This window comes from Macaca fascicularis, chromosome 8 (genome assembly GCF_037993035.2).
Source record: "Macaca fascicularis isolate 582-1 chromosome 8, T2T-MFA8v1.1".
Taxonomy (NCBI): Eukaryota; Metazoa; Chordata; class Mammalia; order Primates; family Cercopithecidae; genus Macaca; species Macaca fascicularis.
Genome location: NC_088382.1, coordinates 12540709 through 12566637, shown reverse-complemented (window position 1 = coordinate 12566637; position 25929 = coordinate 12540709). Strand labels below are relative to the sequence as shown.

General features: G+C 45.1%; 1 protein-coding gene across 2 annotated transcripts in view; it reads right to left on the bottom strand.

Moving 5' to 3' along the window:
* Positions 1-12773: 12773 nt before the first annotated feature.
* PRAG1 (PEAK1 related, kinase-activating pseudokinase 1) overlaps positions 12774-25929 on the bottom strand; it is a 66202-nt gene continuing 53046 nt past the window's right edge. For both annotated transcript variants that reach the window (XM_073999959.1, XM_005562626.5), the window contains 2 exons: positions 22765-23516; positions 12774-14307 (listed from right to left, as the gene is read on the bottom strand). In XM_073999959.1, coding sequence (XP_073856060.1) covers positions 13183-14307; positions 22765-23516 — 1877 coding nt within the window. In that variant the 3' untranslated portion in view covers positions 12774-13182. The remainder of the gene's footprint in view (positions 14308-22764; positions 23517-25929) is intronic.

Genomic DNA, 25929 nt, shown 5'->3' with positions numbered 1-25929 from the left:
CTCCTGAGTAGCTGGGACTATAGGCACCTACCACCATGCCCAGCTAATTTTTGTATTTTTTGTAGCGATGGGGTTTCACCATTTTGGGCAGGCGGGTTTCAAACTCCTAGCCTTAAGCAATCTGCCCATCTTGGCCTCCCAAAGTGCTGGAATTACAGGTATAGCCACCATGCCCGGCCGAAAATAGATGTTCATACAAACACTTGTATGTGAATGTTCAAAGCAATTTTATTCATGACAGCCAAAGAGTGGACAACTCAGATGTCCATCAACTGATGAATGGACTAACAGGCTACCCTGTTCCTTTTTAAGGAGACTGGACAGGTGGTACACAAACTGAGATTGAGAGTCTTACCTGGCTGTAAAAAGTGATTTGGGAAATCTTTCTGAGGTTATCATAGCTCTTAATAGCTGCACAAGGTTACAAATTTCTATCAACGAGAAAAGCAATGACTGAGGACGTTGTTTATAGTTGGGGACATTAAACAGTGATCACATTATAGCTCAGTAATTGACAAAGAGAAAGCATGACTTCTCACTCCAGGATTCTGGCTTGTCGTGTTTCACTTACTTTTGAATGCAGACCAATTTCCTGAGGAGGATTATGGATATGAGAACAAGTCAAATAGTAAGACTTACATATTTCTACCTCTTACGTGCTACTTTTAAAAAATCGAATTTTAGCCGACCTCAAGATCCCAGATTTTACACGGAACTAGATATTACCAACTTAGCCAGAGGCCTAATAAGAGGTTCTATGGCCTTTTGCCATACCCAGTAGCCTCAGCCCATTCTCAGAGATTTTCAGTTCTTGTTGATGGCCCTTGGAGAGATGGTTGGATTTCTTGTCTTAACTCCCTCTGATCTTTCTGGATCATGGGAGCCAGGGAAAAGGCATGGCAACCACAAATCTGCCCCGTTGCTGCCAGAAAGAGTCCATTGCAGGCAGCCCCCAGCTCTGGACATAGAAAATATTGTCAGTCACAGCCAAAATAAACAGTTCTCCATCTGGGAGCCCCACTGAACGACAAGTAGCTTTTGATGTCGACATCACTCCCCCAGAGAGCTATTTGTTTGGAGGCTGAGGAGACAGGGAAAAGCTCCTCTGCCAAGATGCTGTGCTATCATGTTTTTACTTCCTGCAATGCAAGCTTCATGAGTCTGGGCAGAAGCGATTACCCTGGCACTTTAACAGGAAAGTTGCTTCAGAAACCAGATTCTTCCTGGCAGAACTCAGACATGCCTTTATTGGAGCTGATGAAATAATCAGCCCAGGGTTTAGTTCACTCTGATAGACCCTTCCGACCAGAATTAAGAAAGAAACTAGGTCAAGGTCTGGGCCCTGCCAACTGTAGCTGTCAGGAATACTGGAGTAGGTTCCATAAGTTCTCAGGAATTATTTTGGAAAACCGAATTCCTGCTATAAAAACATAACATTAGGAAACATCTCAAAAAGAAGGCATCCATGATCCGTGGCCAAGAAGTGTGTCTTTTAAAGCCGATCCAAATTTGGGGAAACCTAGAGAGCGTTTAACCCTACATACATGGAATATTTTGCTCATGGACTTGTGTCACTATTCCCTAAGAATCACTGACAAACTTTTAAGTTATCTGTGTGTGTCTAGCATGCCTGTGTTAGTTCATTTTCACACTGCTGTGAAGATACTTCTTGAAACTGGATAATTGATAATGGAAAGACGTTTAATTGACTCACAGTTCCACATGGCTGGGGAGGCCTCAGGAAACTTACAATCATGGCAGAAGGCGAAGGGGAAGTAAGGACTTTCTTCACATGGCGGCAGGAGAGAGAAGTGTAAGTAGGGGAAATGCCTGATGCTTATAAAACCATCAGATCTCATGAGCATTCACTCACTATCATGAGAACAGTATGGGGGGAACCGCCCCCATGATCCAGTCTCCTCCCACCAGGTCTCTCCCTCAACACCTGGAGATTACAAGTCAAGATGAGATTTGTGGGGGGACACACAGCCTAACCATATCAATGCCTTTCAGCACCAAATCTTGCTAACCTGAGACCCCTGTAAGAGGTTCAGTTCCTAGTAGTGTAGGGACAGCCTCAGCATAAACCTGAGGTGGCTCACCAGGCTGGCGTTTCATTAACACTCAGCCTCAGTTTTTGTTTTTTTTGAGATGGAGTCTCAGTCTGTTGCCCAGGCTAGTGTGCAATGGTGCAATCTCAGCTCACTGCAACCTCTGCCTCCTGGGTTCAAGCAATTGCCCTGCCTCAGTCTCTTGAGTAGCTGGGGCTACAGGCACATGCCACCATGCCTGGCTAATTTTTGTATTTTTAGTAGAGATAGGTTTTCGCCATGTTGGCCAGGCTGGTCTCCAACTCCTGACTCAGGTGATCTGTCCACCTCGGCCTCCCAAAGTGCTGGGATTACAGGTGTGAGCCACTGCACTCGGCCCAGCCTCAGTTTTAAGGAGAAAAATCTTTTAATACAGATGGAAAAATAAGCAGCTTGGGAGGTGTGAGGACTCGCTCCCTTTCTGTCCTGGTAGTTTAGTGTAGAAAATGGAATGTGATGTTTTGTAGCAGTCTGGCAGCCGAATGGTACTATGCCTTTTGTCCACATGTCCTGCTAGAAATTGGACACCATACTGACAAACCTGAGGTGGGGGTCACTTGGGAAGGTGACTGTGGAGGCACAGCCACCTGCCTGCAGGTTTGCTGCCTGGGAGGATTGGGGGTGCAGCAGGTGGGCAGAAGCAGAGACTGCGGCAGGGCCTGGCAGGGGCTAAACTGGGTAAGCACCTCGGAATCCCCCACATGCCCACCTGACTAGCCCCACAAGACCTCTAAGCAGTGGGGCAGCTTGGCATAGTCCAGGCTTGGATGGAGCAGATCATCCATATTCTCCCTCCAGGATACCGGAAGGGCTTCATCAGCCTGGGACTGCCTTTAAGGTATTGCAACTGAAAATGGTTTTAACAAAGTTTGTGTGCATGTGCGACACACTTCATTGCTACATATTGCAGAGAGGTAGATAGTGTTTGGATGACATGCCCAAGAAAATAGAAAATGTCTCCGTGAACCTAAGTGTTAATGTCACCAGTAGAGCACTCACTACATAGTCACTCTTGCAGTGGAAGCCACTCAATATAGGAAAACTAAATACCAGCTTTAGTGCAAAAGACAGAGGCTGTGTGGATCCTGGGGTGATGACCAGGGCACCATTCATCAGAAACAGAGGTGAGGCTGTGCTGGGGTGGACAGAACATTGGGTTTGAATACTGAAGACCTTGGTTGCAATCTGAGTCCTGTCGCTAGCCAGTCATAAGGACTCTCTGGCAAGATGCTTTGTCTCTCAGAAGCTCCCTGTCATGCTGTACAGGTGAGGATGTTGTATGACTTTAGAGGGTTGTTGGGCGATAAGGAACATGAAAGCGTTTTGCCAACTGTAAAGCTCTGTATCATTTGTGGAACATCGTTCTTCTTAAGCGGTTGACACAGTCATTAACTAAAAACCAGGCATCATCATAAATGTCCTCAACACACTTATTAAGCACCTACTGCATACAATGCAGGGGACTAGGGAATGAGGAAGCAAGCGGTGTAGGACATTGTCACTGCTCTCGATCGTCCTACAGTCTACTCAGTGAGAAAGAATATACTTACGTTCAGATGTTTAAAAATCCGCCTGCCTCCCAGGTTCAGAGGGATGCAGTAGTGGACGATGGCAGAGGAGAAAGGGACACTAGCTTTCTTAAGCAGGGGAGGACTTTTTTATTTTTAGTAGTTTTTCTTTTTTATTATTTTTAATTTTGGGGACCACATAGTAAGCGTATATATTTATGGAGTACATGAGATAAATATTATGTGCAACGTGAAATAAGCATAAGCACATCATGAAAAATGAGGTGTCCATCCCCTCAAGCATTTATCCTTAAAGTTACAAACAATCCAGTGACACTCCCTATTTAAAAATGTACAATTAAGTTATTATTGACTATAGTCACCTGTTGTACTATCAAATAGTAGATTTTATTCTTTCTGACTTTTTTTTTTGTCCCCTTTAACCATCTTCACCTCCCCGCTGCATTAAGCCCCCTGTGACCCTTCTCAGCATCTGGTAACCATCCTTCTACTCTCTATATTCTTGAGTTAGGTGTGGCTTGAGTCAAACATTGAAGGACTGGCTGGGTGTGATGAGTCATGCCTGTAATCTCAGCACTTTGGGAAGCCAAGGTGGGCGGATCACCTAAGGTCAGGAGTTCGAGACCAGCCTGGCCAACACGGCAAAACCCCATCTCTACTAAAAATACAAAATTAACCGGCCGTGGTGGTGGGCACCTATAATTCCAGCTACTTGGGAGGCTGAAGCAGGAGAATTGCTTGAAGCTGGGAGGTGGAGGTTGTAGCAAGTCGAGATCATGACACTGCACTCCAGCCTGGGTGGCAGAGTGAGACTCCATCTCAAAAAAAAAATAAAAATAAAAATAAAAATTGGAGGGCAGGCAAGATGCTGATGGGTACCCGGTAAACACTGGGGTATACACATGGAGGTACAGTGTACTTAGTAGAGAATGGAAGGCATACAGCCTAGACTCTAGTCCTGAATTTACACTTCACTTATCAATTCACTTTTCTACACCTTAATTTCTCTTAAAATAGAGATTATCTGTTTAGATTTCTCCATATATCAGAGGAATGTTTTAAGAAGGTAAAATAATATTTCAAACAACAAGAGTTTGAATCTTGGAGCAGAGAAGTCAGGTAAACAGAGACACTCTTATTCTGTCATTCATAGTTTTCCAACATTGTCATCAGACACCAAACTAAAATCTTCTGTTCAAGCAACCCAGGGAGTCTTTGAATGACAGGTCAGTGGCATTAATGAATTCCTTTCTCAGTGTTCAGACCACAAGGATCTGTGAATGAAAATGAGACAGAGGACCCGGATGTAATGCCAGTCTCTGTTTGCTAAACTGAGTAGTGTCCATTTACAGAAACACAGATACCACGCAGAGCCAAGCTGTGGCCATTATCAGGGCTTGTATTATGCTCTTAACATCACTGCAGGAATATTCACTGTCTGTCTCCTGCATTATTTCTTTCCCTTCCAGATAACCTTAGAGTTACCACAAAGGAAACACTCCAGACCTCACTGGGCCTGTCCTACTGAAGGTCATGATTCCAACCCTCCATCAAACTGCTACCAGAAGCCTGTGCCCCAGTGAAAAGCCATTTTATGGGAGCACCTGTGACAGGTGTTATTTAGAAATGGTTATCTTGGGCTGGATGCTCACACCTCCAATCCCAGCACTTTGGGAGATGGAGGTGGGAGGATGACTTGAAACCAGGAGTTCGAGACCAGCCTGGGCAACATAGTGAGACCCCCAAGCTCTACAAAAAATTAGTCTGGTATGGGGGCATGAACCTGTAGCCCCAGCTACTTGGGAGGCTGAAGTCAGAGGATCACTTGAGCCCAGGAAGTCGAGGCTGCAGTGAGCTATGATCATATCATTGCACTCCATCTGGGCAGTGGAGCAAGGCTCTATCTCTGAAGAAAAAAAAAAGAAATGATTATCCTACCAAAAGAATAAATGGCTGTCATTGCCATTTCACGTTGCTCTTGGTTTTCTTCATTTTGACTTTTTCTCCAATGAACTGTTGACTTTTCAGAGATAAAACAAAGCGTTGCTGGGTAATAAGGCAGGGCCCAGCAGCTGGCTCCAGCGAGGCCTATCTGCAGGATGAAGGCTGCGATCAAATGTGTGACTCATGGTTGGGAGGCGGCTGCCAACCCCGGCTGCAGGGCACAGCTGGCACTGGCCGGGAAGGCACGCTGATCTGCACCCTTGTCTGCTTCCTGTGCTAGGATCGCAGCCCCCACCCCACCTCATTCCCCCAACCCTATCTCCACATGGGATTGTTCCACTGGCTGTCACCCAGGGAGCCCCTTCTTTCTACCCGTGTTCAGATGAGTACTCGAAACAGCACATGACTCATGTTGTACTCAGCCAAGACTAAGAGCATCAGGCTTTTATTGTTCAAGAGCTGACTCCAAGTTCCATGAACAATTTCAATGAGTGGAGTCCTTGTTGCTTACATTGCCGCTCTCTAAAGTCATGGAAAGAAATGACCACACTGGAGCCACAGAAAAGCCAAGGCACAGAGTAGCACAACCTTGCTCTTCCTTAAACACCATCTCTGGAAGCTCATTCTGAAGCCTTTTCCTTGGAGAACCAGCCATAGCCACTAGGTTGGGTTTGCTGCAAGGGACCAATACAGAGCTTGTCAAAGAAGTGTTGAGTTGCAAATGCAAAGACTAGCAGAGTCACTCCAGGGACTAGTAAGGTCCTAAGGGTGAATTTTATCATTAACTCAGGGCTCTGCTGCAAATGCTAACTGCATTTTAGAGCAAGCCTCAGGATTTCCACCTGGGAAGAAAAACAGTCTGTATCTCTCAACGAAAATTAAATGAGTTGTCCTAAGACCAATAAACAAGGACCAAAAATAAGGGATCATTAAAATGTTGATGAATTAATGCTCTCCAAGCAGTGTAAATGATATTTTAACACCTGGGTAAAAGGTGATGAAACCTGTCAATTCTCTGACTCGGGGGAGAAATCAAGTCACTTCTTCTCTTTAAGAAAGTTCCAGCTAGGTGCCGTGGCTCACACCTGTAATCCCAGCACTTTGGGAGGCTGAGGCAGATGGATTAGCTGAGGTTGGGAGTTCGAGACCAGCCTGATCAAAATGGAGAAACCCATTTCTGCTAAAAATACAAAATAAGCCGGGTGTGGTGGCACATGCCTGTAATCCCAGCTACTCGGGAGGCTGAGGCAGGACAATTGCTTGAACCCTGGAGATGGAGGTTGCGGTGAACCGAGATTGCACCATTGCACTCCAGCCTGGGCAACAAGAGTAAAACTCCATCTCAAAAAAAAGAAAGAAAGAAAGAAAGAAAATTCCTCTTGACATACTGCTAAGTGAGGAAAGCAAACTGCTCTCCCATCTCAGGCATGGTAACTTCTGTGTAAGAAAGAAGGATACACTTGCATCTGCTCATCTGTGCACAAACACAGGAAGGATCAAGCAGAAATTGGTGAGTCCGATGACCACGGTGGGTGGCTGCTCACAGGGGAAAGGAAGGGAGAATGGCATGGAGTAGAAAGCATGGAGGATTGATACCTGCTCTGAGTATCCTTTTTTTCTTTTTCTTTTTCTTTTTTTTTTTTTGAGACAGGCTCTCTCTGTCTCTCTGTTGCCCAAGCTGGAGTGCAGTAGCATCACTGCAGCTTTGATCATTCAGGATCCAGTGATCCTCTCACCTCAGCCTCCTGAGTAGCTAGGACTATAGGTTTGTGCCACCATGCCTGGCTAATTTTTTTGTAGAGACAGAGCCTCTCAATGTTGCCCCAGGCTGGTCTCCAACTCCTGGCCTCAAGCAATTCTTGGCCACCCAAAGTGTTGGGATTATAGCTTTGGCCTTCAAAAATGCTGTTACAGGCATGAGCCACTGTGCCCAGCCCAGAGTATACCTGTTGGAGAGTTTTATCTCTGAGTGCCATGTTAGGGTTTGCCTACTCAAATAAATAAAACCAACAAAGCTGAGGGGTAGGAAAAAGAAAATCTGTTTCTCTTTTAGGAAAACCAGAACTTGCTTATATCATCGTGGTGATGGGAATGGCCAGTAAATAAAGGATTTAAATAAAAGCCTCAATTGTTAAAGTCTTTCTGACTTTTTTAAGGAATCTGCTATAAGTTCTGAAATTGAACTCTACACAATCTAGAAAAGAGGAAATGGTTATAGCTTCCTCATTCCTGGAAATCTTTGAGAGTAGACATACAAATGTCTGTGTAATCCTAGTAAAGGAAGGAAGGCAAGATTATCCTTTAAGGATTGTGGGAAGTCATCAGGGCTGAATCCATGCATATGATATTAAATTGGTGCAAAAGCTATTGCTGTTTTTGCCATTAAAATTAATTAAAAAGTAATGGCAAAAGCCACAGTAACTTTTGCACGAACCTAATAGTGCAGGTAGTTTGTCTCCGAATCTTGTGTTCTCAATTCCTGCCTTGTCTTCTCTCCTTAGACCTCCACATTCAATTCTCTCAACCTGTCTCCAGGTCTGCTCTGCCCTGATAAGGTAGCAAAGCAGAAGTCTGCAGAGTAAGCTTGAAGTTCATTACAGTGCACGAACATCTTAACAATCTAAGCCCATCTGGTGTCTAGGGCAGTATTTTTTTAGGGAATAGCTGTAATCACCTCTGGTATAGGAGCTGGAAATATTCAAATTTAACATTTAGAATATGTGACCAATGTCTATGTTCAAACCCCACTGGGATAATCCAATACAAAGTCAGCCTGTTGACACGCAGAAAAATCTCGAGTAAACGTGACTTTCCTTCCCCAGTTCCATAAGCTTGGCATGGATGTAGTCAAGTTCTGGGAGAAAAGATCCAGATCAGACAAGACTGAGTATCCTGGATCTGGTAAGGATCCAGATTGGTCACAGATGTTCTGGCCCAACCCCAGAGTCCCCTAAACCAACAATATCACTTTTGAGTGAATTTGGACTCTTTTTCTGAAACCCTAGAATCCATCGGGCTACCTCCTGACCACTTTCCTGGGGTGCAATTCCTCCCCCAAGGATGTCTTTTACAGGGAGGTTGCCCCATTGCCTGCATTAATCAGCACTGGAAAAAAAAAAGAAAGGGTAATTTGTCAAGACAATCATCCCACGGTACTTGTTCCAACCATTTTATTCTTGCCTTTAATTTTTTTTTTTTTTTAATTTTCAGCAATGACACCAGCTGGGTTAAACTTTGATTTCTAATAAATAAATTCCATTCACATCGCCCTCTCTTAAAAATGGCAAGTTGGTTTTATGTTACAAATCTACTACTTTTAGTGAGATTTGGTAAGCTAATCTTTAGATCTCCAAAGATTTTCAGATATTCAACAGAGCAGAAAAGGGCTGCCTCATTTATTGACTGTGTATTTTAAGAGCAAATTTAGAACTCACTAAAGTAACATGTCTTCTCTTTAAAAAATCTTTATAATTATTTTGTGTACATGCGTACATCTCAAAAGAGTTTTTTCAGCCCTAAGCTCTTGGAAACCATGAAGTGTTATACAAAGTGGTAACTACAGCTCCCCAGAACCAGTCTTTTCAGATCTGAGCCATATGTTATGATAAATAAATAATCCCTAAAGCGCTTATCTGGCTTCTGGCAAGGATGTAACTATTTAGATATGAGGCTTTATAATGCCTACATTTAAAAAAATTAGAAGAAAAATGATTCCACATCTTGGCATGAAAATGAGAATGGCTTACAAACAACAAAAATTACATATGTGGAAAACATAATGGGGGTGACTTCACTCAGAGTGGGAGAAAGAAAAACTGGAGATTTAAATACCAGTAGTTGGGTTCAGAGCCAAGAAAAATGGGAGATGAACTCACTGATAACAGGAGTATTAAATTGCCAGATGCCCTGCAACTGCCCTTGTACAAAAGTCCCTGATTATTTCTGAACCCCAGTCCTGCAGAACAAGCTATTGTTTCTGGGCATAATGGATTTCATGCTAGAGCCTTCTGTGAGATAAAGCCATGCAGCCTAGGTGTATTTTGAAGTAACAAAAAACCAGTTATATTGAACCTCTGAATTTAGTGTGACTGAAGTTGTTTGCTAAACCTAGTATTTATAGCCACATGACTAATCGTTTATGGAAAAGGCCAATCCATGGAGAGGAATGGGTGGCAATCATTTCCAGAGAATTTGAGGAAACTAGGTTTTAACACTCCATATTTAAATTTCACCAATGGTAGAGATTTAAAAATGCCCTATTGTATAGAGTACCCTTGACATAACTAACTCCATCTTTGAATAAGTCTCCATTTTATGTTTCACAGGGCACTCTGCCAACAAGGATGTTTTGTTTAATAAAAAGATAAAGACTGCATCCAATCAGATAAAGACACAAACAAGCACACTCATCCATGATCGGTTCTCACCAGAGGACTCTGTGACTTTAAAATGTCAGACTTTCAGCAGCTCAAAACGCAGCTGTCTTAACTGACACTGTCTTGCAGTCACTCACGATACGAACTTAGCATCTGCTTCTGCCACCTCAAACACTCTTCCTTGCAAGACCGACCTGCTTCCGCTGGACTGGTTCCTTAACCCTTTCTCCTATCTCTTTCTCCTCTTGATGTTCAATGCTACTTTGTTTATTGTGGAATGTTTAATCTGTAACGTGTATATTGATTAAGCATACTATTATGTGTGATTTGCCATATTGACTGGCTTGTGGAGTGGCTCAAGCCTGTGTGCCTGCGGCTCTGACTACCAAGAGAACAGGAGGTACTAAAGAGAATTGCCTCCTTGGGAATTCCATGTAACTCCTGGCTTTTGTGACTGAATTAGCATCAACAAAAGCCTGACATTGTGGAAAGACACAAGCATGTGTGGACCTCGTTATTTTTAACCTGGCATCGCTCATGACACCTATCTTCAAAAAACGCTTTTTTTTTTTTTTCTTTTTAAAACTGCTATTGGGGCATTATTCAATGTCTTCAAACAAAGAATCCTTGACAAATTTCCTTCAGAACCAAGCACTGGGCAAAAATTTCTTCCTCCTGACGAACTCTTTCCTAAAATTGCACACAAAAAAGAATTCTGCAGCCAGTTTTCTTTTTCTAGGTTGGTGGGCAGCTCAGAAGTAAGTTTCATATTTAATTGCTCTTATTCCTCTCATTCAGAATTTATTGCTAATGTTTCTTCTTTATCCTTTACTTTTCGGTTCATGTTGGTTCTTAAAACTGTTTTTACAACCTCGTTTTTTTTTTCTCAAGTGGGTGGCATAAAAAAAGTTGCAATTAATTCAGGAATTAAAAATGTGGCTCCTAAGACTTTCTTTCTTTTCCTTCTTTCTTTCTTTCTTCTCCTTCTTTCTTTCTTTCTTCCTCTTTCTTTCTTTCCTCCTTCCTTCCTTCCTTCTTCCTTCTCTTTCTCTCTCTCTCCTTCTTCCTTCCTTCCTTCCTTCCTCTTTCTTTTTTTTTTTGATAGCATCTCACTCTGTCACCCAGACTGGAGTGCAGTGGTATGATCTTGGCTCACTGCAACCTCCATCTCCTGGGTTCAAGCGATTCTCCTGCCTCATCCTCCCGAGTAGCTGGGATTACAGGCATGTGCCATGACACCCGGCTAATTTTTGCATTTTTAGTAGAGACAGGGGTTTCTCCATGTTGGCCAGGCTGGTCTCGAGCTCCTGACCTTAGGTGATCCACCTGTCTTAGCCTCCCAAAGTACTGGGATTACAGGTGTGAGCCACCACACGGGGCCTTATTTTCACTGCATTCCCCTGGCAGAATATTTGCTCCTCCTTCTCCATTGTTTATTTACTTGAAGTGAAAAAGGACAAAAAAGCAAAAGACAGCAAATTGAGGGCAGAAGGTTTGCCTGGAAATTTACGAGGAACAAAGAAAGACCTGGCAAATAATGCCCCCTGAAACAGGTCCTAGGGAGAAATATGATTTCCACGTTTGCAGACTCTCTTTCTCTTGTACAGATGGGTTGGGAGCTGGTTTTGGTTCAGTTCTTTCCTCAATACTCAGGAAACAATTGAAATTACAAATGTGCCCCAGGTGCTGTCTTCACCACCGATGCATGGAAATATGAATGTGTTTACATGTGGTTAGGGGCTGGAAGGTGGAACTTACAAAAGGATTGAAATTAATATGCAGAAGAGGACCTGGGAGAGTTCCCTATCCTTCCTGCTAAGTGCATCCCCAGGTTTCTAAAACATTCATTCAGATCTTTCTATTTGTTTTAATTTGTCCAGAGTTATTAACAAGATTTTAGAAATTAATTAGTTATCTAGTTGGAAGATTACCCATTAGGTAGAAATACAAGAGTCTTGGGGCTATTTCTCTTCAAATAGGTAATTTTTGACTTTTGTGCATGTGTCTAGTTTTGAGGAGGAAAGATCTGATGTCTCCTAATTTTCTTTGTGTGTTTTTAAAGGCATAGTAACAAATATTAACTATAGTAAGTAGTAGGTGCCAATAGATGTGTTAAATGAGGTTTTAGAAAAGGAGACTTGAAGGAGGCCTGAACGGCAGAGGGAGTACTGGCCTGGAAGTTGAAACACCTGAATTCTATTCTTGCCCTGCCAGTATCCAGTACAGTAAGAACAGTGGGCTGTTTGCCACCTGGCATCCCATGCATTCTCTACCTCCTCCCTGCCCCTGGAGGCTGATCCTTCAGACTGCATCACCCAAGGTCCCTTGCTGTCTGGCATCCTATTAGGTTGGAGATGACAGATGGGAAACAGAGACTCCATCTCTGGCTGTAGAGATCTCAGTGCAAATACCTCCTGTATGTTTCCCTGTCCCGCTGTTCTGGCTCTTGCTTTTGTCCTTGTCACTCTTTGTTCTCATAACCCTGATCACACCTAGCTAAGTGGTCCCTTTAAGGTCTTTTCATCTGAGCCATCTGGGGTGGACTCTGTTTTCAGGCACGTCTCTGAATGATACAAATGGCAACCAGCTTTAGCAAACTGGAAATGGGTTTGAATTCCAAACCACTGGGATCACAGCGACTGTGTCTGGATTCTTTCCAGGAGGCTTCCAGGTGGGAAGAGAAACAGGGAAGATTAATTGGTACCCACTTGCCTGGTCCTTTGTAGACTGCTGCTCTATCTCCTGAAAAGCGTAAGACCAAAGACAGGTCCGTTTTACCCACCAAGCATATGAATGCACTCAGGCACTTAAGGATAAAGGGCTTTGCTCATGACTCAACCAAAAAAATTTTTAATGGAGTTTTCTTCTTTTTTTTTTTTTCTTTAAATAACAATTTGACAAAAGGGTGAAGAAATCCTAAACAAGGTATGGAGGCCAGTGTCCAGGCTGCATTCTGTTCACAGAACTGTCCTCAGGACGTTGCATGGAGCTAGAAATGTACATAATTACGGAAGAAAACAGGGAGGACTTGGTGCAGAGAGACCAGTGTGGACGGGCAACAGCATCCTTAGGCTTTCATATTTATATATGGTATATGTATTTTCTATATATATATTTATATATTTTACATCCAGGTATACCAGTCATCTGTACCATTTCCCAGGGAGACATCGGCGCTTCCAAGGCAAGACAGGAAAGGGTTAGGCAGGGAAGGGGCAGCGACAGTGCAGGCTGGGGCTTGGCTCACAAAAGCTGCAGGAGCTTCAGCGACTGTAAAAGGGCCCCGGGCTCCGCGGACGCCAGGTACTGGCAGCAAAGCCAGTCCTCCAGCTCCACGCCCCGCCTGCGATCCACTGCCTTCTCCGCAAACTTCATCATCATCAGGGCCCGCTTCATGTCGATCCAGTTGTGCAGCGTGCCGCACAGCGCCTCCTCCGAGGTGCCCGGCTGCTGCACCAGCTCGCGCCGGGGCCCCCACAGCAGGCACTGCAACACACGCTTGGCCTCGCCGATGCGGATACGCTTGATGGGGTCGGCCTCCAGCAGCAGATGTGCCAGCTGCTGCAGACCGGGTGAGTAGAGGGACAGCGCAGGCAGCGGCGGCAGGTCCTCCTGCCGGTAGTCCCGCTCCCGCAGCTGGGCGCGCACCTCGAACGGGTTGGGCTGGTGCAGCAGCTCGTAGATGAGGATGCCTGTCTGGAACTCATCGAACTTGCGGTACTGGGAGGCAGACACGATCTCGGGGGCCAGCCGGGCCTGGCTCTTCTTCTGCTGCAGGTTTGGAGTGCCGCCTGGCTTCTGCTTGGCCTTCAAAAAGTTGCTGATGATGAGTCTGGGCAGCTGCTTCTCCCGGGGCCCTTCTGGGGAGGCGGGGCCGGCTGCGGGGCTGAGAGTGCCACCAGCGGGCAGGGCGGCAGAGGAGCAGGGAGGCGCGGCGGTGGCGGGGGTGGGCCCAGGGGCGGCCTGGGGGGTGCAGTGCACCAGCAGCAGGTTCTCCAGGCACAGGTCCCGGTGGATGATGCCGTGCTCCTTCAGGTGCTCCAGCCCGTTGCAGAGTTGCAGTAGCAGGAAGCACACGCGCCGCTCGTACGCCTCGGGTTCCGCCTGGTGGCTGGCCGCCGAATCCCGCACGAAGTCGGAGGCGGTCTGATGCGGCACCTCTCGGGTGATGACGACCACGCAATCCTGCTCCTGGGCAGGGGGGTGTGCGGGCAGGGTAGGCACGGGGTCCTTGGGCGCGTCGGGGGAGGTGAGCATGCTGGAGGGCACCGAGGCGACGAAGTGGCCGCAGTCCTGCTGGATGTTAAAGTGCACGGGCACGGACGGGCTGCAGTAGGAGACTGTTTTGGGCTCAGGGGTTTTGCAGATCTGTGGGGAGAAGGAGAAGTGAAATCAAGAGTGGGGCCCATGGTTCTGCCCAACAAAGAGTGTGGAACATTTGAGTATCTATGTGCAATAAACCTATCCACATATGCTTGAGGGTAAGAGCAATCCATACACATGCTAGAAGAAAACATGGGACAGAAATTTTGGGGCCTTGGGTTGGGCAAATATTTCTTAAATACCACACCAATAGCATCGTTCACAAAAGAAAAAAAATCACAAACTTAACCTCAAAGTTCTAAACTTTTGTGCTTCAAAAGGCACCATTAAGAAAGTGGAAAGACAAGTAACAGACTGGGAGAAAATATCTGCCAAAATGTATCTGATAAAGGACTTGTTTCCGGAATTTGTATATAAAAAAACCACTCTTTTACAACTCAATAATACAAACAAAAAAGGATACAGAATCATGGCATAGAGAAAAAAGAAAAAAAAAATGGGCAAGAGATATGAATAGGCAATTCACCAAAAAAATTTGTAAATGGCCACAAGCATGTGAAAAGATATTGGACATCATTAGTCATCAGGGAACTGCAAATCAAAACCACAATGAGATATCAGTCCATGCCCACTAGAATGAGTTCTAATAAAAGACAGTTCCTAGCGTCTATGAGGATGAGCAGAAATGGGAATCCTCACACATTGCTGGTGGGAATGTAAAATGGGGCAGACCCTTTGGAGCAGTTTGTCAATTTCTTAAAAAGTTAAACATAAAATGACCATACGACCCAGTGAGTGGGGTCCCTGCTGAGCAACACACAGTGTGGTAGGGAGGTATTGGTAGGAAACATCCCTTTGTGCACAGTGTGGACAAATTCTCACAAAGCCGAATAGCGTTTATAAGAAAGCAGCCTCACTTCCCACACACTTTTCCTCCAAGGTGAGTCACAGCAGCTGAAAGAAACCAGAAAGTTCTCCAGGGAAGAGGGGACCAGAAGGAACCCTCAGAGGAACCCCAGGGCACCCTCTGAGATGAAGGTAGGAAAAACAAGATGGAAGATCTCAAGCTCCTCTGTGGAAAGGGCAGCTGGGGATCCACACAACTGTGTCTTTCTCGCCTCCTCCATCTCTTCTTACACAAATGACAGTGCCAGCCGCCTGGGGACCTCTAGCAATCCTAGTCCACATCTGGCTGCCACTCAACTAGAGAGTCTTGAACCAGCCATAATGGCCCTCTGTCAGGCCTCAATCTCCCTGTCATTACCCTGAAAGGGATTGAAGTCTCCCTTCTCAAATGAATATTATGATGCAACCTCACCCAGGCTTTGTAGAAAAACAAAGATCAGATGTGAGAAGAAAGGCATCTCACATCTACCCATAAAATATTATCCTGCAAACACTCCCAAAATAACCCTGCCTTCAGCCTGCAGTGTTGGAATGATGATGAAGCAGTGTTTTTGAAGTGCCTCAGTGCTTACAGGCGATACTTTTAGAAGTTCTATTGCAAGCACCTTTTCACGGAGATTTATTTATATTGCAGCTGTACAAACCTTCTCAGCATGAAACCTGGCATACAAGAGCTCAGCCTCCAAGAGATGTTTTTAAAGCTAATTGTGGGGAATGGTGGGTAACACATTAATTTAGTAATCTATTATAAAAGCAGAATGATAATAAAAGGGAAAGACATTTACCCCAGACATTGCTTCCTATTACACTAACAAAAACTATTTTGAAATACATGTCTAAAAGGCATTGTTCAGGCTCTTTCTTATTCTGGCCTACTCAACAGTACTCGGTTTTTATTTATTTTTTACTTTTTGAGACAGGCGGGAGTTCAGTGGTGCAATCACAGCTCACTGCAGTTTTGACCTCTCAGTTTTAAGCAATTCTCCTGCCTCAGCCTCCTGAGTAGCTGGGATTAGAGGTGTGCACCACCATGTCCAACAAATTTTTGGAATTTTTGTACAGACAATGTTATCCCATGTTGCCCAGGCTTGTCTTGAACTCCTGGGCTCAAGTGATCTTCCCACCTTGGCCTCCCAAAGTGCTGGGATTACAAGCGTGAGCCACGGTGCCTGGCCTGCACTTGGTTTTTAAATGGCAGGCTTCTGGAGCACTATTAAACTAAAGGAAATTTGCGGCAATGGAGGGGGTCCTCAAAGAAAGCGTCTTGCATGTATGCAGCTGTGTTGTCAATGGAGATGTGGGAAGGACATCACTGTTATTGTCTCACCCCTAACACATACAGATCGGGCTCTTGCATGTGCAAGGACTGTGCCAATGGTGAGGGCTCCATGCAGCATCCCATTCGATCTCATTAAATCCAAGGAGGAAGATGCTATTACAGAGGAGGAAACTGGGGCTTCCAGCGGTTAAATTATTTGCTCCAGACTATACAATGTAGAAGTGTTCCAGAGGTCAAAAGCACGGGCTCTGCAGTGAAAAAAGGCCTAGGTTGAAGTATTAGCTCTGTAACTGTTGGCAAGTTACAGGGGATTTTCATTATTTGCAGAAGTTATGTTCTATGAAGAAGCCATAAACACTGAATTAGTGAATAGAGAACCATTGCTTAGGGGAAATACAAGGTAAGTTTCCTGGGAACTTCTGGTCACAATATTTTCATTAACTCACCAGTGTTCAACCTTGTTTCACGTGTGCTTCTGTTTAGAGATACCTTGTTTAATACACATTACATGTTTAAAATACATTAACACGTTACATGTACATTAACATACATTAACATGTTAATATTCATTAACGTGAATTCACAGGCAACAGCACTAGAGCTCATCCCTGAACAAAGCTTATTTAACACACACGTTTTTATCCGTGAGGCACATCCCAGCCTTGTGGTGGCTGGGTACGCTAGACAGCACTTCAGCCCTATGCTGGGACCATTTTATTTTATTTTATTTTATATATATATATATATTTTTTGAGATGGAGTCTCTCTGTCACCCAGGCTGGAATGCAGTGGCACGATCTCGGCTCACCGCAACCTCTGCCTCCCGGGTTCAAGCGATTCTCCTGCCTCAGCCTCCTGAGTAGCTGGGAGTACAGGTGCCTGCCACCACACTCGACTAATTTTTTGTATTTTTAGTTGAGACAGGGTTTCACCATGTTGGCCAGGCTGGTCTCGAACTCCTGACCTCAGATGATCCAGCTTCAGCCATTTTAAACAGCAAAATCAACAACACGTAAACCCAAAAATAAAATTCTAAGGCCTTCCAACGATCTGAAATGGACCCTTCCTCTCAGCCAAGGGCATTCCAAAGTTAATCTAAAAAAATGAGTTCAGGCCATGATGGGAAGGGGGAGCTGGGCATGCTCATGCTACCCTCCTCCCTGTTAGAATTACTGATAGAGCAGACTCTTCAAGTCTGATAAAAATAGTTACAATTTGTTCTCACTGAACCCTGCCACCTGGAGGCTTCATCTGTATGATAAAGCCTTGACTCCATAACCCCTTCTCATAGCCCAGACATTCCTTTCTAAGGATAATAACTCAACCAAGTGCCAATCAGAAAATCTTTGAATCCACCTATGACTTGAAAGCTTCCCCTGGCCCCCTCAGCTTCCATGTACATCACACGTGTATTGATTGACACCTATGTCTCCCTAAAATGTACAAAACCAAGTTGTGGCCCGACCACTTTGGGCACATAGTCTCAGGATCTCCTGAGGGCTGTGTCATGGGCCACAGGTGACTTATATTTGGCTCAGAATAAATCTCTTCAAATGTTTTACAGAGTTGGACTCTTTTCATTGACAAACAAAAAGCACATCAATGTGAAAAACAAGACACTAAATAGACTGCAAAAAAACGCCCTTGCTTCCAGGATGAGGGCTGAAACAAGATGGGAGACTGTCGCCTCATTCCCCTTCAGCTGGAAACATGCACGTTGGGTGATACAATTTGGCCATGTCCCCACACGAATCTCATCTTGAATTGTAGTTCTCATAATCCCCACGTGTGGTGGGAGGAACCTGGTGCTGTTCTCATGATAGTGAGTGAGTTCTCATGAGATCTAATGGCTTTATAAGGTGCTTTCTCCGCTACCCCCCACTTTTTTTTTTTTTTTTTTTTTTTGAGACGGAGTCTTGCTCTCTTGCCCAGGCTGGAGTGCAGTGGCACATCTTGGCTCACTGCAACCTCCTCCTCCCGGTTTCATGTGATTCTCCTGCCTCAGCTTACTGAGTAGCTGGGATTACAGGTGCCTGCCACCACACCTGGCTAATTTTTGCGTGTTAGTTTTTAGTAGAGATGGGGTTTCACCATGTTGGTCAAGCTGGTCTTGAACTCCTGACCTCATGATCCACTTGCCTCAGCCTCCCAAAGTGCTGGGATTACAGGTATGAGCCACCACACCTGGCTGCTTCTCCCCTTTTGCTTGGCTCTCCTTGCTGTCACCATGTGAAGAAGGACGTGTTTGCTTCCCCTTCCACCATGATTGTAAGTTTCCTGAGGCTTCCCCAGCCATGCTGAACTGTGAGTCAATTAAACTTCTTTCTTTTATTAAATTACCCAATCTTGGGTATGTCTTTATTAGCAGCGTGAGAACAAACTAAAACATCAGGTGACTCACATTTTTCTTTGCCTTACACATATCCAGAAATCACTGGAAAGTGCTTCGAGTATTGATTTTGGAATTACAAATAAATTTGAGCGGGTAGATGATTTTGCAAACACAGAATCCATAAATAATGAAGATGGACGGTATTTATCTCAAAGCATGTTTTCTCCTCTGAATGACAGGGGCAGGGATAGTACTTCCTCGTGGGGCCATTGTGAGGATCAGATGAAATGATGCAGGCATGGCTCTCAGCGCCAGGCCCAGCCCAGGGCCAGGCCCAGCCCAGGGCGAGCACAATGGGAAGGGTTGCTATGGTGACTGCTCTTGCCATCTCGGCTGTAGCCCTCTGGTGGTGCGGAGGCATCCAGAGCTGGCTTGCAGGTATTGTGCAAACCCGAAGAGCACAGCTGCCCAGGGGCCTGGGAAGAGTTTCCATGGCCCCTTTTTCTCAGGGGTATGAAAGGCCCGGGCCCAGCAAACACTTGAGACCTGGAACTCCAGTCAGGCTGCTGACATTTTGCACAGAGATGTAAATGAAGGAGCAGAGTAAATGGCAACTGGGTTGGATGCATTTCAAAATCAGTGCAGTGGGCCTTTGGCAAGACCCGCAGCTTCCTCAAAGCCCAGCAACGGAGAGGGCTGCGTAGGGCGCATGCTAACCAGCCCTGTGAGTGAGCTCTGGGCCCTCGCCGGAGATCATTCTACAGTACTGGATGGGGGAAGAGGCGGTGGTGGGGGGAGTGGCTGCTTCTCCATCTCCATCTCCCTACTCCCCGCCCCCACCCTCATTTCATTTTCAGGGGGCCCTGCACTCGGATTTTTAGCTCTAGAACTCTACATAGACCCTTGGTTCAGCTCAAGTTTCAAACGTTTTGCTGAGCCAGGACTCATTTAAACTTTGGAGTCAGGGCCTCATTCACAGGCGAAAGTCTGGGCTAAATCATGTCTGTGAAATAAAAAAGGCCCAGCAGCTTAAAACGGGTCCCTAATCACCAAACTAGAATTACTGTCTAGATGGCTGAGAAATGAAACTGCTTCGAAAACGCACACACAGCTAATGGTTTTTTTGTTTTTTTTTTCCCTGTCACCTATTCATGCGGTGGAGCTACAAGAACCAGTTTTATCTCCTCACTGCTGCAGGGTGCTGAGCCCAAGGTAGTAGGTTCCAGTATCAGCAAGGAGCAGGTGTGAGCCTGCTATTGTTAACTGGAACTCCGCAATCGCAAATGAGGCTCCGTCTGCCTTCAGTGCCGGCTCCCTGCTTAACATGCGCAGATGAAATGCGCTCAGTCTCAGACAGGCAGCAGCTCGCTGGCTGGGAAGGGAGACCCACTCCCCCTCTTGCGGATCCCCAGATGACTGTATTTCGTCTAGACTGGAGAGCTAATGAAGTGGAACAGCTGCCCGTGCGAGATGATGCTCCAGGGCCCCCACGGCCCACCCCCCAGTGACCAGGCCAGGCACATTTGCAAATTGATACTGTTCCTGGTAACCTCGTTCCAAGAATTACCATCCTCTGCATATTGGATGCTAGTCTCCAAATTTCCTTTTTCACGTGGCACAGAGATGGTCCTTGAGCTACCAGTCTCCAGCAAATTCAAATAGGAAACCCCTGCAGCTCTTGTTTAGAGGGCTAAGGCTTATCTTTTGGTTTCTGTGTGGCTTCTATTGCTAATGAAATAAGGAGCAACACTTGTTTTTAACATTCTTAAGGAAAATTAAATTTCTTTTGTGTTGTTTATTAGAGAATGCGGCTAATTCTGCATGAATATATGGGGCCCTAGAATCCAAGCTGCACAGCACAATTATTTACGGATGTGAAAAACAAAACTGTGGCGGGGCACGGTGGCTCACACCTGTAATCCCAGCACTTTGGGAGGCCGAGGCAGGCAGATCACAAGGTCAGGAGTTCAAGACCAATCAGGCCAATATGGTGAAACCCCCATCTCTACTGAAAGTGCAAAAATTAGCCAGACGTGGTGGGGGGCGCCTGTAGTCCCAGTTACTCAGGAGTCTGAGGCAGGAAAATCGCTTGAACCCGAGTGGTGGAGGTTGCAGTGAGCCAAGATCACACCACACACTCCAGCCTGGGCACAGAGCGAGACTCTGTCTCTAAATAAATAAATAAATAATAAAAAAGTAAAAACAAAACCATTTGTCCCAAGGGCTCCTTCTTGCAGAAGGATCACCTCATTTTCTATCCCATGAGCAAGAGAGATTCAATCCCTTCCACCAGGCTTTTTCCTCTTCCAAATAGAAAGGCCAGCTCTCTCTTGATACTGAATAATATTATTCAGTACATATTATTTATAATAATACTATTACTACTACTATTGATAATATTCAGTACATATAAATAATAATTATAAATATATAATGAACATTAGTATTACTACTATTAATTATAATTACTATATATTATTTATATATACTGAATAATATTATTAATAGTAGCAATATTATTACTTAAATATCATTTAATGTTATTTTTTAAATGTTAGCAATATTATTTTAGAAAATTGTTGGTAAGCAAGCTGCCCCACCAAGGCCATTTCAAATTAGCTTATTCTTCGCACTTTTCTAACTGGAAGAAAAAGGATGTCTTAGGACAGGGGATGAGAGAAAACAGCTCAGGGTCTCCCTCCTGACTCCCAATAAAAGCCTACATTTATAGAAGGGCCAGGGTCTCAATAGGTAATCAAGGAACAGCAAAAGATGAGAAATAGGGCCACAGGAAGGACTGGAGTTCATGGTAGAGACCCCAGTGGCCCAAATGGGTGCAAATGGCTCAACTAGTTCACACAGAGCTGCACTCTGACAGGGCAACGCAGTGCGGGTAGCAAGAGGCCTGAACCAGCATCAAAGGTTAAAGAGCTGTGCTGCCCTCAGCTAGTCACTTAATGTCTCTGAGCTTCATTTATCTTAACTGGTAGGGACATAACTTAGGCTTTGGAGACAAACACGCCAGAGCTCAAATCCTTTCAGTCACCAACTAGCTATGGGCAAATTACTTAACTACTTTAAGCCTCAGATCCCCCATCTGTAAAACCTACCTAACCTGTAGGATTACTGTTAGGATTAGAGGTAAGAGTCTAGTTGTAGAGTGAAGGCTCACACAAATGATATTATTACTATTATTGTTTAAGATGATTCCTAGGTCGAATGCTCCTTCTGGATCTAACATTAGAAGAACGACCTCATTATCCATCTCCCTCACTACATCATAGCTCTATAAGGAAGCTTATATTCACCCCTACATACTCAGATTATGGCAAAGTACCTGGCATATAGTAGACACTCAATAAAAACCTGGTCAATACATGAATAAACTCTCTGTTGCACTAAAAGGCAACTGTTTTCTTAATTCAGCTAAAGCACAGAATGTGTCTTATATTGATACTACAAATCTCATTGCACCATGTCCTGGGGCAGAGAGAGAGTGAAATTGTTGAGCACTAAGTGTTAAAAGAATGCTTAGGGGTCAGGGGTGGTGGCTCACACCTGGAATCCCAGCATTTTGGGAGGCCAAGATGGGTGGATCATCTGAGGTCAGGAGTTCAAGACCAGCCTGGCCAACATGACGAAACCCCATTTCTACTAAATATACAAAAATTAGCTGGGCATGGTGGTGCACACAGATAATCCCAGCTACTCGGGAGGCTGAGGCAGGAGAATCGCTTTAACGTGGGAGGCAGAGGCTGCAGTAAGCCAAGATTGTGCCACTGCACTCCAGCCTGGGCAACAAAGTGAGACTCCTTAAAAAAAAAAAAAGAAAAAAAATCTTAAAAAAAAAAAAAAAAAAGAATGCTTAGGAATCAACTCCCCTCCTAATGCCCAGACAGGAGAAATGACTTGCTCAAGCCACAGTTCTGCCCAAGCCAGCACCAGCCAGTGGCACAGCAGAATGGAAAGAGGGAGTGGTACCTACTTTCACAGCATAGGTGCTGCCGGGGTCCTCAGAGCAGGTGGCACAGTAATAAATGGCATCCCCCGAGTCACAGCAGGGTTTGTTACAAGTCAGCTTGAAGAGTGACCAGTTATTCTCATTGAAGTGGAGCTCTTTTTTCTGGCCGCCCATGAAGAGGTCCTCACATTTGGCTACAAGGCGGGCCAGGGACTGGGTGTAGAGTCCCCCCAGCTTGGCGTAGGTGCCCTCCTTGCTGCTGATGTTGCTTAGGAGACCGTGCAGCTGAAACTGGGTGCTCCCGGTGGAGGCTTGACTGGACACACTCAGCTGGGAGGACGAGGCGGATGGGGTCCCTTTGCACTGCAGGCCAGGGCTCCCACAGCCACCTGTGTTGCCCGCCAGCCCTGCTGCTGGAACCCAGTGGCCACTGCCTTTGAAAGCTTTCTCCAGAGGATCAGAAGAGGAGAAGACAGCATGGTGGCGGTTCCCGGGGCTCAACGAAGAGCTAAAGTGAGACTCGTCGTGGACGTTGGTTTCTGAGTGGCTTAGATTCAGTTTGGGGCTTGCTGTTTGGGGCTTGGGGGAGCCTTGGGTCCAGAAGAAGCCATCCGGCGAAGAGGCTGCCCGGCTCACTATCTTTTTCTGGGGGAGTGGAGGGGGTTGCCGGGGTCCACTGGGGGACACATCCTCAGTGGAGCCTGAAGGAAATGGAACAGGAGCAAAGAGCTTCTTCCCACTGTTGGTGGGCGAGTGAGCCAGCTCAGACGAGGGACCTGAAGAGGAGAGACAGAAACCATCAGGCCAAGCAATGCCACTCAATTCCAGGATCCTGCAGACTTTTTTTCTTTTATTTATTTATTTGGTCAAAGCAATTGATTTTATTTTACTTCTTTTCTATTTCTCGAATAGACAATATATGCACAGTGGAAAAAGTGAAAATGCAAAAAAGGTATAGATTGACCATTAAGTCTTCCTCCTAGCATGTCCCTCAGCACCCAGCCTCTCTTATCAGAGGAAACCACTGCCAGTAGTGTTTCGTACATCCCTCCAACAATTCAAACAAATGTGCGCACACACACACACACACACACACACACACACACACACACACACAATTACATAGAAAAGAGCAAAGAGCGGCTACTGTTTGGAATAATGCTTTTCTTTCACATCTTGGAGAGACTTTTTAATCAAATATTCAGATCTATTTAATTATTTTAAACAGTCTTACCATAATATATCATCATATGTAAGTATCATAATTTATTTAACCATCCCTTTTTGATGGACACTTAAATTGTTTCCAATATTTTGCAAACAATGCTGCAACAGCAATAACAAACTTGAACATGTGTGGTTTCAGTGGAATTTTTTAACAGTCAGGTTTATAGAGGGTGTAATTGACCAATGGTAAAATTCTCCCTTTTGGCTGGGCATGGTGGCTTATGCTTGCAATCCCAGGAGGCTGAGGTGGGCAGATCACCTGAGGTCAGGAGTTTGAGACCAGCCTGGCCAACATGGCGAAACCCCCATCTCTATTAAAAATACAAAAACTAGCCAGGTGTGGTGGCAGATGCCTGTAATCCCAGCTACTCAGGAGGCTGAGGCAGGAGAATCACTTGAACCCGGGAGGAGGAAGTTGCTGTGAGCTGAGATCGCATCATTGCAATCTAGCCTGGGAAACAAGAGCGAGACTCCATCTCAAAAAAATAAAATAAAATAAAAAGATAAAAAAAAAATTCTCCCTTTTTAGTATGCAGTCACTGGAGATTTCACGCATACCCTGCTGGCTTAGTGAGTAAGGCAGGCCCACAGAGATTTTAGAAAGCAGGAAGGTCATGATTTTAGAAAAAGGAAATGGATCTTAAAGAAAAGTGAGTCTTTTCAAGGCCCCACAGTTTCCGGAGTGGTGCATACGGATAAAGAGTCTGCCTGGGCAAAGGCTCACTCAGGGCCACAGGTGTCTGCAGGGCATGGGGACAGTCAGAAAACCTTTCTAGGTAGCGCACAGAATGGTGAGATGAAGGTCCAGTCTCTACAAAGGTGAGGGCTGACCTCACTCTTGGCATCAAGATATAAAATAGTGGCTTCACAATGAAAGAAGAGTTTAAGTTTATATATATATATATATGAGATATACACTTTTTTATATATGTGTGTGTGTGTATATATATATATGAGATATACACTATTAGAGCCAAGGGCAAACTGAAATAATACTCATTTCCTATATTCTCAGGACAGCTCTAAGGTGTTATCTGCTATTTTAATAACAGCTTTTAGGGGGATAAAAGAAATAATAAATCATATTCATAGTCTGTAAAATGCATCCTATTATCTTGAGGGTTAAAATATGAAAGAAATATGGCTTGCAGACTGGGTGTGGTGGCTCACACCTGTAATGCCAGCACTTTGGGAGGGTGAGGTGGATGGATCACTTGAGGTCAGGAGTTTGAGACCAGCCTGGCCAACATGGTGAAATCCCATATCTACTAAAAATACAAAAATTAGCTGGGCGTGGTGGTGCGTGCCTGTAATCCCAGCTACTAAGAAGTCTGAGGCAGGAGAATCGCTTGAGCCTGGGAGACGGAGGTTGCAGTGAGCCAAGATTGCGCCACTACACTTCAGCCTGGGTGACAGAGTGAAACTTCATCTAAAAATAATAATGATAATAATGGGTTGCAGCCCTAAGAAAATACGTACTTAGGATGTGTACCCCTCATTGAGTTCTCCGTGCCACATCACCCTAATGGCAGAGCATGGAGTGTCTGTATGCCTTTCCACACCTTGGCAGTGGGGCCAGAAAACAAACAAACAAAAAGGCAGAACAAATGCATAGGAGCAGACAAGGGGTAGAAGGCCCCAAAGGAAGCAAATTATGAGTCTTGTGTCACCGCACTCAGGTGCACAGGACATTTCCAGGGCTTCTCCTGAACAGTTAATAACCTTCTAGCTCACACTGAGCCCTTCTCTGCTTTCTCTAACCCAAGAGGGAGCAGAATAGACCCCTGAGGCTCAAACACCAGTTGCAAGCCGCTCAGATGAAGACTGGGTCTCCCTATTTCTGCTGCTGCACAGGGAGGAGGGTCTCTCTAGGGAGCAAGATGGATGGCCATGGGCTGACATTCATGCCCCAGCCTCGGTGACCAAGGCTGCATTAGTGAGCGACGGCAGGGCAAAACCTTG